General features: G+C 36.8%; 1 protein-coding gene across 1 annotated transcript in view; it reads right to left on the reverse strand.

Moving 5' to 3' along the window:
• The window catches only part of LOC109105473 (unconventional myosin-XVI-like), a 736,220-nt gene that overhangs the window by 33,310 nt on the left and 683,096 nt on the right, over positions 1–19,814 (reverse strand). The window contains 2 exon segments of the mRNA XM_042730903.1: positions 9,152–9,357; positions 16,809–16,889. Coding sequence (XP_042586837.1) covers positions 9,152–9,357; positions 16,809–16,889 — 287 coding nt within the window.

Consider the following 19,814-nt stretch of genomic DNA (forward strand, 5'->3'; position numbering starts at 1 on the left):
TTTCCACTGCGCACACAGCTCGCATGCTTTGGTCAAGTGGCACATGGTGAACAGATGGTAGGGTGGTATTCGCAGGGATGTAGTGTAATGTGGGCTTCTCCATGCGCTCCAGCTCAAGCACTTGCTTAAGCCTTAAGCCAACTTAACTCAGGCGTCCTTCCATGTTCAATGTGATTTCACTGAGCAGCCTGGTTGGTTTTCTGAACTTCCCCGAACCCTTCTTCTATGGACCAAGACCCACGTCTTTTCCCACAGGAGTCATCACCATGAAGGGACCCCGGGGAAACGCAACTACGCTCTTGTAGATGGGGAAAAAATAGGAAAATATCGAGTGCCCTCACAGTTTGGAGGGCCTTTGTGAGATTGAAGTCATATGAACTCAACAGGGTCTAGCTGTCCTGGCAGTTAAGCCTCTTAATTGTGAAATGTAGTGGTAGGGGGTGGCGATTTCCCCGCAATATTCCCCCCCCCCCCCCCAAACCCCCCCCCCCCCCCCCCCCCCCCCCCCCCCCCCACCCCCCCCCACCCCCCCCACCTCCCGACCCCCCCCCCACTCGCACCACCCCCCCCCCCCCCCCCCCCCCCCCCCCCCCCCCCCCCCCCGAACCCACCCCCCCCCCCCCCCCCCCCCCCCCACCCCCCCCCCCCAACAGCAAAGTAGCACAATAAAACGCAAGAATGACAACGGACCATCCATCTTCTTATTCTGAGCATCCATTAATTGTGATACGACCCACTAGACGGCAATTCGTCTGCTCTCAGGAAACAAATGTTCAGGGACTCATGTTAGACATGTATATTAATGTCTATGGAATGCATAATTGCTATGGCTCTCAAAGGACCTAGAGCTTAGCGTGCTCAAACAAAACGTGATAGTGCATACAGTAGAGAGCCTTATGTAAATCAGTGTATTCTTGCGGTTTATCCTGTTCCCAGCTGTTTATCCATTACACGCCTCAATTCAACCTAGGTAAAAATACAATAAATAACTATCACACTAGTGTTGTGTGTAAAACAAATAAACCAGATTAAATGAGTAAGGCAGAGCCAGCTGTTGTTCATGTTAATGAGGATCATTTTCAGACTGAGAAGAACTGTTTGCACATGCAAGCCTGCCAAATTTTTGATGGAATATCGGATGTTTCATTTTGCATGTCATGAATGGCTAGCCCCTGGGTAGGGATTCATGAAAAACCAGATCTTTGTATAAAAGAGAAGAAAAAGAAAAAAAAAATAAGGCCATTTATCGATGCGTGTAAAACTGCTGTTTTTTAGAAGATTTGCTGGAGGAGCAAACGGAGGTCTTTGGAGCATGCAATAAAAGGTTATTTTCTTTATGTTTAGTAGTTCTTTATTTATTTTCGCAAAGTCCACGATTAAAGTCAATCAAACCTGACCATTAAATATAGTTTATCAGTCACACCAGATTTCGGTCTACTAAAAAAAAACAAAAAAAAAAACTGTTCCTCTTACCTGACCTTTCTATTCATTAAAAAGTCCTGACCATGTATAACTGTCTCTGAACGAAACCCCCATATGACACTGGAAAAACTGATAGTAATGATGCTGAAAATTCGTTTTGCGGTCACACCATAAATAAATTACATTGCTTAAAATGATATTGAAATATAAAACGTTATTATTAAGATTGTAATAATATTTTTACAATATTTATTATAATAAAACTTTATTTTTTTGTATTTTGAGGATCAAATACGTGCACATCCTTGGTGAGCAATAAGCGTTCGGGACTTCTTTCATAAACATAACGGTTTTACTGACCCTAACTTTGAACTTTTCTAAAAAACATTACTGAGAAAATTTCTTGTTTTGTAAAATCAATTACTAATATATAACTATTTTTTCACCATAATATTTTTAAGTATAAATATTTTTTACCTACTACTAAAAATTTTTTAGACGTTTAAATGCTTACCTGTGTGCCTTTTAAAACCCGTTTAAGTCTTCTTCTTTGGAAAACAAAAGATAATTTTGGAAAAAAAAAACAAAATACAACTACAGAAAAAAAAATTCGTCCCCCTACAGTCATCAGGTCATTCAGTGTAATTTTGGATCCCACTGCCTTGGACAAAACAACCTTCTTCAAAAAATCTTTTGTTCCTAAAAATAAAGAAAATCATACAGGTTTGAACAAAAAAGAAAAGTCATGAGGATGAGCAACTGATGACAGAATGGTTATTTTGGGGTAAACTGTCCCTTTAAGAACATGATAATGGATACTTCAATCCCTCAATGCCTTATTTTCATTCACATCAAATTAAACTGTCGACTCAGATCCACACATTTGTTTCTAAGTCTGTGTGTGCTGTGGTGTGTGATACAGTGGCTTGGGCTTAACAGTGATAAAGAAGCCTGTCATATTTATTAGTGCTGGGCCAGAGACTACCACACACCTCAGGCTACACACCCCACTTCATTCATAAAGACAGAGAAGAAAAATACTCTACTCAAAGAATCAAATCATCCAAGAACTTCTCGATCGCACGTAACACATATATAAAAACCAACATTCATTCAAAAATATAATAACTTTCCCTTCATCCTAACACACGCTCATGAATGGCTTGATGGAGGGGCGGGAGGTTGTGAATGGGCTCTTTGTGACTCACAGCCTCTTTTCTGCCTCGGGAAGTCAAGGCGTCTTTGGAAGAGAGGCGTGCTGGATGGAGGGTACACACATGACTCCACATCATAAGCAACACAAAAGCTCAGCATTTATCCAAGGCTTCACTTCTATATTACCCACAAGTCAACAGAAAAACAACACACAACGTGTGCCGGACAATAGACTAGCACATGGAGCAAGAAAAGGGAGAAACTGTTTGTAGCGATTTGGCTGAGTTGTTTGCTCTGGGCAGTGCAAACAGAAAATGATAGTGGTGAATGCCCTGAGAGAGGGTAGATCAATGTGTCAATGATATGAATAATTATACTATTTTAGTTTGTGTTTGTTTTTTTTTTCTGTCAAAAAATATAGCACCATTAAATCAACTATATATATATATATATATATATATATATATATATATATATATATATATATATATATATATATATATATATATATATATATATATATATATATATATATATATATATATATATATATATATATATATATATATATATATACATACATACATACACACACACATATATATAATATATATACACATATACACAGTGCCACTTGAAGGTTGTGAACCTCTTGAGTAATTTTAAAAAAATAAGAGAGATCATACAAAATGCATGTTATTTATATTTAGTAGTACTGTCATGCGTAAGTATTGTTTACATAAAAGATGTACTTTTGTCCACAAAGACAAAAAAATAGCTGATATATTAAAATAACCTCGTTCAAAAGTTTGTGAACCCTTGGTTCTTAATGACTGTGTGTAGTTACCTGGATGATCCACTACTGTGTTTTGTTTTTGTGATGGCTCTGTCATGAGTGCCTTGTTTGGTCTGAACCAGTTTTAAAACGGAGCTCTGTGTCTTCAAAAACATCCTCCATGCCCTGCAGATTATTCAGTTTGCCAGCATCTTTTGCAGATTTGAACCTGTTCGCCAGTGACGTGTGATTTTAGATCCATCCTTTTCACATGGAGGGACGGTTGAGGGCACTCAAACCACAAACTATGAAAAAGGTTCCAACATTCACTGATGCGCCAGAGGAAAGCGAGATGCATTTAACATTTTGAATTTGAAGATCAAGATAAATTGTACTTAATTTGCTTTCTGGGAAACATGCAAGTATCTTCTGTTGCTTCCGAGTAAATTAAATGGAAATATATATATAGTACTAAATGGAAAAATATATATATATATTTCTACACAAAATAAGAAACATTTGGACATAATCATCCTGTCAAAAAAGCTTTCCCCCACAGCTCTTAATGCTTTGCTGTTTCCTTCAGGAGAGATCATGTGAATGTCTGAACCTTTTTGAACAGTTTGTGTATGAGTCCACTCAGTTTGTCCCTCGTGTGTGTAAAGATGAATCTCAAAACTCTTCCCAGTCACGGTATTGGAAAAGGGTTCAAACTTCACAACATTGTGTTATGTGTTTATCATTTTACCGTGTAAATGCATTCGTGCACATTTTCAGCTACATTGAACTGTCTGTGTGTAAATTCATCTGAATGCCGCTCCAGTCACTTGTTTTCTTCTGCCGTGGAAATATAAGTTTGGTAATTTACTGATTTCATTATGATGGTAATCAGACCTATATGTCTTCTATATAACGTGAAATTATTAATACAATGAAAGCATTTGATAGAAGATGATTTCATGCATTTAATACGATTCAGGGAAAATGGCCTTCCAATAGGCTAGAAAGTACCTGGAACTCAATTGAAATAACTGTTTGTATGCAATAGTAAGTCATATTATGAAATGTAATTTTCCTATCAACAAAATTGTGGGCCAGCCGTCTGAGAACGGAGGAGTGGCTTGTTAATTTGGAAAAACCATAGCCAGTCAAGTGGGCTGTGTTGAACCCCAAAAAAACGTTAAAGTAAAAGCACTCTTGGGTACTACGATATTTAGAATTAGATAAAAAATCAAGCAAATAAGCGCACTCAAAAAACATCAATATACAACAAGCTCGTACAGCTCTTGGACACCATCAACCACCAACCCAATAGCAACTCTACGAAACCATGCAGATTGACATTGTCACAATGCCAACACACAAACAACACGACTCACAATGCTGACAAGAGCGCCCTCACACGATAAAAGGCCAATCGACAAATGACATCACCGCTTATACAGTCAACCTCCCAGCTCGGAAAAAGCCCCAAATTTCCCATCGCATCAAACTCGACCGCCTGGCACTTTCGTACTGCTCGTGCATCGCAATTCATCGCAGCTCTCTCCCCTCGGTTACTACCTCGGGCTTGCCTTTACAGCAGTAGTTGTGAGGCTGAAACACATAACCGCAACGTACATACTCAGCCCCCAAAAAAACCACTCACATGAGTGCACAGCCGTCAATTTGCCCACTCAGATGAGACATCTCCCACAGCAAATAACCACCCGAGCACCATGCAGCGCTCGGGAATGTGAAGACAGAATGGACTTACTTATTGGACAGCAACAGGATGACTGAAATACTGAGGGATCAAGGAAGCAACCATCACAGAGGCGCTTGACTCCACAATAAACGACAGTGACCATTTGCTGCGGAAAACAAGAGACAAGTTTCACGTCATGCAATTTGAGAGAAAATAGTCCAAGCAGACATTGGCTCACACTAAAACCAGTACTGCCCCTGAAAAAACAACAACCCCACTAAAAACAAAAAACCAACTCCTACAATAAAACTACTCAAAACAATATATATAATCAAAAAAAAATCTATAACCACTTTAAGAACCAGACTAAACACAAACCCCAGTCTAAACACAAATGTCGCAAATGTCTGGGTCATTTAATCCAGAGTCAACACGAGCTGGTGTCTAGGAGCTAAAATGTTTTGAGGATAAAGTGTCCATAGTCCTTCTCTCCCTCGCCATCTCTTTCTGAAAGATTCATGATGTTTACAGCCAGGTAGTGGAAACTTACCGTGTCATGTGACCAGCAATGTCCCGATTCATTATCGCACTGGAATGTTACCGTAATCTGTTAGCCTGTTACTGGCGACGAGAGAAAGAACAGCGTGTGATCTAATGAAAGCACACTGGATGCAGCTGCTCGAAAAAAACAGGGTTGGAAGGAGATTGGAAAATTAGACACGTAAGTAAAATCCTAAAAAAATCGATAAAACAGTGAGAAAAGACCAAGAAAAGAGCACCCAATGAGCAAAACCCACAAAGAAACTGTTCACACACATTAAACTGCGCTACTTTTACATTGTTTTTCTATGTAAACATGGGTTAGACGGATGTGACATGAGTTGGAAAGCGGATGTTGTGTTGAAAAATTTGACCTCACATGACACCAGGTTAAATAAATGCACAGATGAGACGTGCGGTATTTGGTAATGTCGATATATCACGATAATGACCATGCTTACAATAGTGTTGTCATTCGACACCTCAAAAATTCCGTAAATAATTAGTTAATACAAATGTTGGGAATTTTTTCAAAGTGCATTTTTTAAGATATGTTTTTTTGTTTTCCGGATCAACTGCACACAACCCACAACAACGCTGAATCACACATCCATACACACTCTCATGTAAACGGTAACACAGTACGGATGAGAAGTGCACATGGCAGAGAGCGTGAGATGATCTGTTTTTTCTCTTGCTTGTGAAAGCAAATTCACTGTCTGGCAGCAGATGGCGGCTGAGGCAGCAAGCAGCTGTTCCCCCAGAAACCCAGTAAACAAAACAGCTGTGCCACTTTCTGAAACATGTTTAAATGATTTAAATAGACATTCAGATTTTTGTATTCGCAGTGGTGTTCATCACAGCGCCAAATACTTAAATATTTAGACTTAATTGGGTATTTATTTATTTTTAATCGGGACTACAACATTATACGCTGGATATTGTTTTTTGAAAAAATGTTTTTTGCTTCTTTAATGTTCGGTCACGCACTTTACATCTAAGGGCCAATGAAAAATTATTCTAAATATCAATTAATCTTCATTTTAATATTCAACACTTTGTAAAAATCAAAAGTTGCAACTGTCTTATTTAATGAACTTGAGCATGAACTAACAGTTGTATTTTTTAACAAAATTATTAACTTCTGTAGCAAATATAGCTATTGCTCATTGTTAATATTTAAGCATTAAGGTTAACTAACTAATGTGATCTTACTGTAAAGTGTTACCTATTGGCTTCATAATTCTTTTTTTTTGCACTTTAATCTGTGTGAAACTTTTTTTACCTTATACATTTTTGTGTATTGATTTATTGTATTTAAATGTTCAGTTCTTTTTGTTTTAAAAAATACTTAAACCTATTATACTGTATGACCACACTTTTTTTGCAACTAAATTTCAATATTGTGATAATACCATATACCATGATAAAAGCATTAGCAATTAATCGCAACATGAAAATTTGATACCGTTATACACCTAACACAGATCAAATTATTTAATTATCAAGTTCTATTATTTTTCTTATTATTATATTTTAAATAATAAACATTTATAGCTAGGTTTCACTGTAAATAAAAAGAAATATTTCAGAAAACATATAATTCATATAGCAATAATAAGAATAATAAGGATTCATTATGATTATGCTGCTATTATGAATTATAATATATTATTATTATTACATATAAAACATAATAACAAATATTGTACAGTAATTTCACTGTAAAATATAATTGACTTTGATATGTCTTCCTTAAACTTCCTGTTTGCATACAAAATACATAAATACTGGAAAAACTTGTCTCAAAAGTCTAAACTAAAACTAAAATGCATAAATGTATAATAATAATAATAATAATAATAATAACAACAATAATGCATCCATAAAGGTTTCTGAAAATAAGTAAAGCTACACTGAAAACTGAAGTTAATTTGAAAACTGAAAAAACAAATAACCCTTCTGTGAACTTAGACAAAAGTTAAGTTTGAAAAGGGACGATGAAGGAATGAAATAAGAGAAAAAGCATCAAAGACGTAGTGGGAACTTTACCAGCCTCTCCAGCCCTAAAATAAAGTCTGGTTTGTGCAAAGAGTGGGAACAGCCTATTCTATGGGTGTCAGTGTGACATGAAGATGAGGCACTGTGTTCCCGAGGAAGATGAAGCCAGAGTCACACTGAACCCTTGCTTGACAGAAGGAACAGCCTGCTCCTCTTCATCTTCTTCTGTCACATTCTGAAAAGCACTGGGAAGATTTCTTGAAATTTTACAATCTGCCCCTTTTTTCAATCACATTCCAGTCTTTCTCCTTGATGCTTTATCCCATTTCTCTCTCTTCCAGTCATGTGAAGTTGAGCTGAGATCAGGATGACCCAGCCGAGATCACTTCATCCTCTCCGAAACTGCCCCAATAGCACCCCTTCAGAAAAATGCCTCAGACTCAAAAAAAAAAAAAAAAAAAAAAACAGTTCGTACTGAGGCCTATGAGCATTAATTATGGCGTGAATCCAGTGTCACAATCTAGACGCTGATCTCAGCACACACACACACACACACACACACACACACACACACACACACACACACACACACACACACACAGTATATACTTTCTGCCTAACCTCAGCTGAACTGAAAGTCCATCTCGAGCATATAGCACAGACAGCTTGAGTCAGGCAGACACATATCAGCGTCTGAGAAAGTGCACTTATGATATATTCCCAGCAGGAATGCCGCTATACCTCATTTGACCTGGCAGCAGAAATGGATTAAAAAACCTCTTGTGCTGAGCATATAGAAACATAAATATACTGTATGTCCATAGAAATAGAGTTTACAGATGTCTTGACCTCAGTAAGTCTACACGTAATATAATATGGTTCTCATGGGAAACATGCTAGGATATGAACTGCTTGATTTAAAAACAGACAACAGGAAAATCAAAACCTGCTACATTTTCAACATTACATTTATACTACATTAAGTATTTACAATATTTAATTATTTAGTTAGTTTAGTCATTATTATTATTATTATTATTATTTTTTATTTTTTTTATTTTATTTTACATTACTATATAACATTGCATAACACTATATAATGTTTTATTCTACAATGAGTTGATTATTCTGCTGACCACTAATTATGGCAAAAATATGATAATCTGTTGTGGTTTGATTTGATTAGTTTATTTTTATTAAAAATACAATAAAACTATATTGTTAATTATTATTAATATTTAAAATAACTTTTGTGACATTATAAATGTCTTTACTGTCACTTTTGATTAATTTAATCCACTCTTGCTAAATAAAAATATACATTTATTTATTTTCTTTATTATAAAAAAATAAATAAATAAATAAATCTTTTTTTTTTAATGATTTTACTTAAAAATTTTGACCCCAAACTTTTGAACAGTAGTGTATATTTAACACATGTAAAAGTTCTTATTTAAAGAACGTGGTTTACTGCTTACAAACAGTAATGGGGCACCTATCTGTACTCTATCTTGCCATAGAAAGTGCCTTACAATCACATCTGTGCTCAGTTGAAGGGTTGTGGATCTCACCTGCTCAGGAAGCTGGTGAAAGACAGGCGGACTGGGTATCCATACCGGATCATGCGGACCATCTCCAGAACCCCCACGTACTGGAGCTGTGAGGACACATGGAAACTGTCGAACACATCAGGCTTTCCGGCATTGTTGGGCCTGATGCACTGCACAAAGTGAGGTGTACACGCTTGCAGCTTACTGGTGATCTCACACAGAGAGTTCTGGAACAAGAGAGAGCCACAGGAAAAGACAGGTAAGGCTGTTGTTTATGTAATGATACAATCAAAGATTTATCTCAATGACTCCTATTTGCTTCCATTTTTTTATAGCAACATGAGTCATGGTACATCCTCCTCTCACCATCTGCCACCACTTACAAGAAAGCCCAGACAGAACCTTTTATTGTTTTTGTACAGAAACCCGTACAATGGATTTAAAGAAACAGTTCAGTCAAAAAAAAAAAAAAAATACAAAAATAATTAAAAAAAAAAATTCTGTCGCATGTTTACACACTGTCATTTTGTTTCAAACTGGTATGACTTGACTACTGTGAAACACAAAAAGAGACTGAAAAATGTACAGACAACTCTTTTCCATATGATGTAAGTGAATAGGGACTGGAGCTGTTAACCCTCTGGGGCCGACTAACACTAATATGCGTTTTGAGGCATCTTCTCCTAATAACACCAAAAAGAACTTAAATTACACTTTCAGTTTTAATCGTACAGATAAGAGCAATACATCAATCGAAACTGTAAAGGGTCTAATTTTATTTGTATCCACACATAATAACAACAAAACTTTGTGCACTTATAAAATAAAGATAACAAACAGGGTGCGCTGTCTGCAGCCTTGGTCTGCGGTGATCTTTATTTAAAAATGCATCATTAAAATGAACTGTAACTCAGCAAATACTCCACACAGAGACATGAGAGAGATATCTATAGAAAGCTTGACAGGTCTACTTTTAAACTATGCAAGTCTTATCGAAAACAAATATTCTGTGATAATGTAATCCATATGAAACCAACGCGATGTCCAGTCTTTCACGTCACCCTTCATTATATCTAATGTGACCACGCCCATGCGCCGAGCGCGCTATTGGCCTTATAATCATCCACATGAAGCTCGCGGCGGGTAAACGCCCCATTACAACAAACAAAGCAGCGAGTTTTTTACATTTTACTTTGCACTTTGCGCTGAGAGGAATGAGACTGTACTCACCGCAGAAAAGACTTGCTGTGACAAATAAGAAAGAATTCACCTCAAGAAGCTTTGGATTACCTTTGGATTATTGATGCAGCGGCTTGATCAAGCAGAGATCCTAAGTCTTTTTTTTTTTTTTATCTTACTTGGATCAGTTTTCACATAACCTGTACACATTTTACTAGTTATACTTTTTTCAAAACTATAATTTCCTGACTAAATGTATAATCAAGTGAAACATTATAAAGTTTTCATCATTCACAGCACCTTACGTCTCACCATGCCAGGATGTTTTTTTTTTATTTCTTTTTTTAATGTTATATAACATAAACAGCAATATGATATATTGTATATATATATATATATATATATAATATATATATATATATTATATATATATATATATATATATATATTGTTGCTAGCCTAATGTCAAATATGTTTATAAACTATATATATTGTATAGGCCTACATACAAAGCATGCTTGTGTTTATGAATGTAACTAAGCTTCTGTTCATAAATATCTACTCTGGTGTAAGTATTTTGAATGTGTTATAAACCGGGATCCTCTGAGGTGTAAATGTATCAAGTAAGCCATAAATATCACTAGATAATATGTGTGCTATGTGGTAATTGTGTTCTTTGTTCTAGAAATTTAGTACTAGTATCAGTGACCATCACAAACACGTTAAATAATGTAGTTTAAAAAAAAAAATTTTGTCCTCAGAGTCTTTCTTGTAACACTTCTCTCTCAGTCACACACCTGGCTGAAAGGCTCATTATGCAGCTCGTTATGCAGGCCTTTGTCTTCTCAGGTGTGAATCACAGCATTATGCAGGATAGTTGACACCTTCTCGCATATACCTTTCCTACACAAAAAGTGTCTTACAAAAATTCTGTGAACGCGATTGAAAGTCCTTGTGAACAAAATGTTCTCTAGGTGTTGTTATTGCCTTATTTAAGTGACTTCAAAATTTTAGTTTTTCACTAACCACGCACAGACTTTTGTTACATTCAAGAGCTCGATGGACAAAATAAAAACAAACAGTTTTGGAAAAGGGCTTGAATCCAACTTTCATATGGTACCTTAAAAATGGTATGTTACCGCTCCAAAAAAGTACGGTAAAATTTCACCATGTGTTGGGTTTTCCTAAGACTGCATCCAATGTATTGACATTAGTAACTGTAATCAAATTACATAAATCTAAAATGTAACACATTACATTACTGTGTTAACAGGAAAAGTAATTCGAATACAGTAACTCTGCAACCAGACATGTAGCCTTTCAAAGACTATTGCATTTGACAGCACAAAAGCACAGGCCAGGCACTCAACATATTTGCTCTAGAAAGTTTCATCCTTGTCCAAGGTCTTTGCTATTTCTCTGTGGAAGTTATGAGTGATAAAAATATCTTTGCACTCCTTCACACCAGAGTTGTCTGTAAGAATTGATCACCACTAACTTTTATTCATAATTTTTAGTCACGTAACTGGCATGGAGACCTGGAGGGTAAAACATTTATAGAAGTACTGCACAGGCCTGTCAATACTGCACCCTCTGCAGTATTTCAATCAATAAAAACAGTAAGAAATTCTAAAACACAACACACTAACATGTGTACTGATGGATATAACAAGATAAAATTCAATACACACCTTATTAATAAAACTAACAGGCAAGCAGATTAGCTCAGAACATGAACTCATTGAGCTAAACTGCATGTTAAGCATTTTCTTTACAATGTTTTTCTAAGGGAAAACAATGAATGTGGAAGTTACCACCTTGCATAATTCCGGTCATCATAGTTCATTCAGTGCAAAAACCTGATAAAAAAAAAAATAAAAAAATAACTGGCAGTCAGCAGAGAAAAGCCTTGTTTTGCCCTCCAGGTGGGTGTAAGATTTACAGAACCCTCAGACACTTGAGATAAGGATAATACACACACACACAAAAAAAAAAAACACACACACAAACAAAACATCAAACATCTGTACAGACACACTGTTTCCACATCTCACTGAGAGAATATGCGGGAAAATGTCACTCTCACCTATGCATTAGTTCCTTTTCATCCCTTTTCTTTCCCTTACCCATCCTCCCTCCACTTTGCTCACTCAGAATGGTCAATAGTATAATATAATGTTCTACATGAATGCAAGAGATATTCACAGTCATGTTTGGTATTATTTAAACTGCCTCAGGGCGACTGGTACAATGGTCTCAATCTTATATTTATATATAGATATATTTCTCTCACTGTAGAGGGTGTGCCATTTTCCAGCGTCTTTCATGCAAATTACCTTCGGTCACCAAAAAGGTGTAAACAAGTGGTGCCCAACCCTGTTCCTGGAGATCTACCTACCTGCAGAGTTCAGTTATAACCCTGCTTCAGCACACCTGCCTGTAATTATCAAGTGCTCCTGAAGATCTTAATTAGCTGGTTAAGCCGTGTTTGATCAGGGTTGAAGCTGAACTTTGCAGGAAGGTAGATCTCCAGGAACAGGGTTGGGCACCACTGGTGTAAACAATGATATCTAAGACTTGTTCAATGCAAATTCTAATTGTTAGTTCCTGTCTCCGTTTGTAAGGTGTTTGTCTTGGTCTGAAGTACTTAAGGAAATGTTGCATGAAGATCAGGGCACTTCTTTAATGCCCAAAGTCTACTTTTTACACATACGCAAGGGACAGCATACAGTGTGTGTGATGCAAATTTCTTCATCGGAATAGTGAACAAGTAGTGTACACACAGCACCTGATTTGAAACTAAAAAGAGTAACAATGACAACAAAATAGTGGAGACAGCAACAATAACAGACGATCACATTGACAAGTGCTTGTGAGCGAGAGGATATGAGATCCGTATACCAGCCGGTATGAGACTCAAAGTGTTATAGGAATAAGATTAAAAAGATTCAATCAGAGTTAAATAGAATAATCAGATATTTAGATAAATTATCTTATAAATGATCAATAATAATTGGAATTCTAACCTAAATTCGAGGTCACAATAAAATGGAGTCAGATCAGAATTTAACTTAAAGGGGTGGTTGATTGTGATTTTTAACGTTAGTAAGTGTGTAATGTTGCTGTTTGAGCATAAAGTTGCAGCACTGAAAGTTCAATGCAAACGGAGATATCGTCTTTTAAAATTCTGGCAGGTTAATGCCTACAAAAATGGCTTGTAAAGGACTACAACGAGCCTCTTCCCAGGTCCGTTACATCACGAACCCAGATAAACCCCACCCCCGGGAACACGCAACAAAGGGGGTGAGGCCATGTTGTGCTGCTTTAGAGAAGAGGAAGAGAAAACTAGGGGTGCACGTAAAAATCTGTTCATATATGAATTGCGATTCTGTCTTCTAACGATTCTATTAGATTAACAAGTTTCAAAAAACCAATGTTCTAAAGCAGCGGTTCTCAATCCTGTTCCTCACGTCACCTAGCTCCAATAGCTCTGCATCTCTCCCTCTCTCATACAGATCGTCAGATCAGCTCCAACAAACTGTTCCATTTATACACTTATTATTTTTACATAGCAATGAGAAGCATTATACATGGACGCGCATACAGTTGCTGTGCTGTATTAAAGCTTTTATCAGAATAAAACCGTATATTAAAAGCTAACAGAAGCAGTAGCATTTACAAACAACAGCATGTCTAAAAGTATGAAACAACAACAAACAAACATATCATTAAAAGCAGTGCTTGCACAGGTTCTGCGCAATCCTCTTCATTAATATTTTCTGAGTCTCAACTGCGCTCAAATTGATAAGCAATATAGAGGACATCATTGTTTACAATACAACCAGACAAATTCTGAGCTTGAGGAGCCGGCTGTTCAGACATGCTCTAAAGGTGGTTTAGCGAATCACAACACACTGAGCCAGCTGACCAATCTCAGCCCATCGCATATTTCTGAGGGAGGGGCTTCATAAAAACACAAGGAAATAATCGAGGTGTTTTTGTCAGAGAAGGGACAGATCGGTGTGGAATAAAAATAAATTATATGAAAAATAATGTTTTTTTTTTTTTAAATTAAATAAAGCATGAACACATGTTAGACTGCCCCCATAAAAACAATCAAGCCTAGGAAAAAAATAAAAAATAAAAAGACATCAACCACCCCATTTAAATTAAATAACTTTGCACACTGATAAAGACCGAACACGCAGGAAACCTTCATCCACCATTGGATACCTTCGTTGGGCCAGTTGTGTGGACCTTACATGGGTGTTTCTATAAGAGTGTGAAAACTATTAATTGATGTTACATAATTGGTGTTTCTTTTTTGAAACAACGTGTTGCCACCTTATGGACAAACTCATTAGTGCAAAATAAATTTAAGGCATTTTTCATATACGAGCTGAGCAATAAAATTATGTGTGCAAGCACTGTATGAATACCATAGATAAGTATAAAAAATTACATTTTTAATAAGCCAAAAACACAAGGGAAGTGTTTTAACGAAACGGATGGAAATCTGCAGACGTTTCTGCGGGAGCCCTGCACATGCAGACTCCATGTGTGTGATACTGTACTTACGAGGCACAAACTGAAAAAAGCAGGATCTGAATAATGATGTCATAGGCCAAGGAGCCTGTGCTGAGTCAGCACGACCGGCAATGAGCCTGCCATCCTCATGTGACATTTTTACTGACGCCAGCCGACAGAAAAGAGATGGGGAAAGACGGCGCCGCAGGCCATAATACATACAATCACCCATTCAAAGGAATAAATGAAAAAAGCTGCCAATTACAACCGTTCCATCTTTCCGTGAGGGTGAATGCTAATGAAAAACACATTAAACTAGATGTTATTTATTATTGTTGAAGGATTTCACATCTCTTCTACCGCTCTCGTCTGGGAGCTATTGAGGCGTAGATAAATAACATCTGTGTTTGTGTGAGCGCTGTGCATTGAATGTGCTTTATGATGTAATCAGCCCTGAACAGAAAGGACAGATTAGAGAGGAACACTGTGTGCTCTTCTCATAAACTCCTGCACAACCCCTTACATGTCGTGGTGCAGAAATCAGGTCATGCAGTGTAGAACGTGTGAACATAAGCACATTCTGTACATATATGTAACCTGCATACCACCAGCATGAGAATGAGGTCAGGACGAAAGCGAGAGCAAGTCTCCATGTGTGCAAGGAATGTGCATTACTTTAATAGATGGGTGTGTTACAAAGAGCCAATTGCAGTGGTTGAAAGGAGCGTGTTGTAAGTGTAGGGATGTGAATCGATGGGAACTGAATGATTTTCTGTAAGCCTCTGTATTCTTCACTCAATGTGGACAGAGAAATATGCTATGTGTGTGTAATATCTGGTCACACTTTATTTTAAGGTCCAATTCTCGCCATTTACTTTGACTTTTGCCTCAAACTCCTCATTTGCTGCTTATACATAATTAGTAAGATTGTTGTTCATTTTAGGTATTGGGTAGGATTAGGTATGTAGAATGTGGTCATGCAGAATATGTGCTTTATTTGTAGTAATAAACAGTCATTATTAATAATAGACATGCTAATAAGCAAACTAGTTTAGTGATAAATTGGTCCCTATACTAAAGTCGGTACCATGTGTGTGTGTGTGTGTCGTGCGTGTGTTATTTATGTTGTGTGTGTGTGTAGCATATAATGTGCTTTACATCTTAGCACAGTAGTGCATATACTACTGTTCAAAAGTTGGAGTTGGTAAGATTTATTTATTTATTTATTTATGTTTTTGAAAAATAGTCCCTTATGCTTACCAGTGTTGCATTAAATAAATAAATAAATAAATAAAATGAATAGCAAACAAACAAATAAATAACCTGTTTTCTATTGTGAATTCATTTAAAATTTAATTATTCTAAACTAAATTTTCAGCATCATTACTCCAGTCTTCAGTGTCACATGATCCTTCAGAAAATCATTCTAATATTTTGATTTTATATTATATAATATATATATATATATATATATATATATATATATACGATATATATATATATTATATAATCTATATATATCATAATATATATATAGAGAGAGAGAATCCGGCAGTTGAGCTGTTCTCATCCCACAGTAACAGTGAGTCTGCTGTTTATTCATTCAGTATCCACAACCATCCAAATCACCCACCCTAATCACTGAAACCATTAACAGCCCAAAATTCCTTAACTCCCCACTAACCACACTGGGCCTATGAGACTGACACAACACTACAACACTTCTTCATAAAGCCTGTTGTTCAAACCACATTAATTACATATGTTTTTAAGACGGACGTGTCTGGCAGATTTATAATGTTTAGATGTCAGGCAACTTTGTGGTTTTTGTGAGCCTGCAGGGCTTTTTTAGGAGATCAACACTCTCTGGGGAACAGGGAAGTTAAATGCACAGAGCACAATGAGCATCTGGATGGGCTGGGTTGGCTCAGGTCAGATTTGGGAGCTGGCAGTGGTTCTTATGTGGACTTACCCTGAGCTGCACTGCCACAGTGACCGGTCCACAACGCTCCAGTCTCTGCAGGAAAAAGGGGGATGGTTGGTGCCACTTCTTCTTTCAGGAGCTAGCAGAGGGGGGAAAAGTGAGACTCTGTTAGGATCTGTTAAGTAAATAAATTAAATTACATAAATATTATAAAATGTGGTAACAAACAGTTTTATCTTTTTTTCATTATTTATTTCATTATTATTTATTATTTAAACTGCTTCCCCCTGGCATCTTTAACTATCATCTAAATCATTTAAAATATTATATCAGATTTACAATCGGGTAGGGTTTTATGGTTTATATAACATATTTTTTTGTGCTCCTGTAGCTCAAGTGGAGAGCATTGCGTTACCAAGCGCAAGGTAAGTTAGGAGGTCGATGTCTCCGGGAACACATGATTAGGTAAAAAATTGATAGCCTGAATGCACTGTAAGTCGCTTTGGATATAAAAGCGTTGGGTAAATGCAAATTTAAAAGTTTTACATTTAATGCATAAATTTAAATCTAAATAATGTATTGAGAATATGGAGCTTATACGCGAGGAGGAACAAACAAATAAACACACCTTAATTTTATTAAGAAGGCTCAAACTAATAATGAATGAATGATTGAATATGCACATCAAAAAAGATTTTATGAACAGCATATAGCAGATGCTCTTATGTGAAAATACAATATACATCGCTATCAACTTGTCACTCACAGTATTTCCCAATATGTCTTAAGATAGATCATTTCAATGTTCTTGTATTGTTTGTGATGTGAAACTCTGTCGTTTTCATTTGGGGGAGCCTGCACATGGAGATGTGCTCTAGATTGGTGACTGTTCATCTTCATGCCCTTTTAAGATGAAGTTGGCACATGGCAAACAGAGTGTACACAGAGCTGTGAAGTGAATTCATGCAAGCGCAAATAAACAAAAACACAAAACACAGTAGTGTAATATACACAAGAGACATTCAGATTTTTTCACCCAAATGGGAAATACTGATCAACAATATTTCAGGTAAAGTGTTTGTCTGTGTCTATGCTTTCCTTTATTAACAGGTCATCCTGATTAACCCTGATGCAGTACAATCCCCTAGGTGAATCTCTAACATGCATTGTATTTTAAAAGGGGTTATTGATGACACGTTGCGATTTCAGTTTTCCTTTCTCTTTGGAGTGTTACAAGCTCTTGGTGCATAAAGAAGATCTGTTGAAGTTGCCAAAGGACTAAAGTCTCCAAATTCAAAGGAGTATATTCTTTATCAAAGTTAAGCAGTTCAATCACACCCCCCCAAAAGGCTTTACATCTCTATGATAACATATGTGGGAAGATTTGCATAACAATACGCCCAAATGTTCATGCAAAGGAAAGAAGGCGTAACTTTTTATTCTCTCTGTTGCCGCTTGCCTGCCATGTTTTTCTAGGGGCAAGTCGCTTGTGTGTTTCTTAGTGAAAAGCGAATTCTACTTGGGTTTGGTCTTCAACAAGAGGACACAACTAGAAATGAGTGGTTAGTTTTATTTCTAACACTGTTCCAGAACAGTTCAACCCAAATATTCAGACGTGCTCTTGCGGCATTTATGGAGGATGATGGACTGTTTCATGAACCAGTAGCCTGCAATGCGTCGTAGCACAACGGTGCTTTCTATAAAGTTGGCCAGTTTAAACTTTGCTAAGGACAGTCTGGTGCTTTCTGACTCCAGTCTGTCAGTATACGTTTTTATATTTTAAATAATTTGCACAATGATGATTCAAACGCCGAGTTTTGAGCAGTGAGAGGGTCGGACCTGTAGTTTCTCAGATCACAAATGCAGACATGGTTTTACTGTTTACGCAGCGGCAATACGAAAACAACAAACGAGGTGAAAAAGACAGTAGAGTTAAGTCAATTATAATCAGTAATTATGTCCCCACTGGATGCAACAAATTTGTAATGGGTTTTAATTGGTTTTGTCTCGTCAGTGATGTCAGGATCGGTGAATGAATCCTTTTCTGATTTAAACCGGATATTCTTAGTGAACCAGTTGAAACCAGTTCACCAAATCGAATTGAATAGTTTGAAACGGTTCGCGGTCCCCAGTACGCACTAATCCACAAATTACTTAAGTTGGTTTTATAAACGTGCCTGACACTCCCTCTTGATGTGAAATAAACCAATATACCGGAGTTTTATTTCAGTTACTCCTAACAGTACCTGACTGGAACTACTAGAAGAGGAATCGATGGTATGGGATGTGCACGAGCAGAGCAAGCTGGACTGACTGGGAGACGGTATAGTATCTTAAGGGGCGTAAACATTTCCGTCACATGCTTGAGGCATTTCGGCCAATCACAATGCAACTGGATAGGCGGCCAATCAAGAGCACCACCTCGCTTGTTTCAGAATGATGAGCTTTGTAAGAATCGACGCCATTTCAGAATAAGGTAGGGCATAGAGGAGAAACTTAATGTAACATTATTATGGAAAATAATGTGTTTATTTGAACCTTAGTAACCGCATATACACACTATCTGTATTACACCAAATACACCAAAATAATGTTCTTTTGTTAGTCAAAAGACCCATTATGGGGACCCTTTAAGTCCACTGGTGGAAAAAATAAGTTACAAAATGCTCTAATGGGTGTAGGTCCACTAGAATAAACAGCAAGCAAATTTAATTTGAATTAAAGGTGATTCAAGAACTGGGAAAGTTGCAGACATCATCGTTCTGCAATATGATTCATTGTGCCCTTTTAACCCAGGAGGGGGCGTCTGTTCTGGGAAATAACACCACAGTAAGAGTCACTCTAGATTGAGGTGGGTGATTAAGGATAGTTAACCTATGATTGCATGTCGATTTGTTTGTCTTGATTCTTTTGACTCATGCGCAGCTTTAATTATGTTTTGTCAGGGTTTTGTTTTCATGAATAGATAAGTTCAAAAAGAACAGCCTTTACTTAAAAATAGAAATTATTTGTATATGGACTCAAAGGCCAAAAAACAGAAATATTATAAGCGTT

The sequence above is a fragment of the Cyprinus carpio genome, chromosome B9 (assembly GCF_018340385.1).
Source record: "Cyprinus carpio isolate SPL01 chromosome B9, ASM1834038v1, whole genome shotgun sequence".
Classification (NCBI taxonomy): Eukaryota; Metazoa; Chordata; class Actinopteri; order Cypriniformes; family Cyprinidae; genus Cyprinus; species Cyprinus carpio.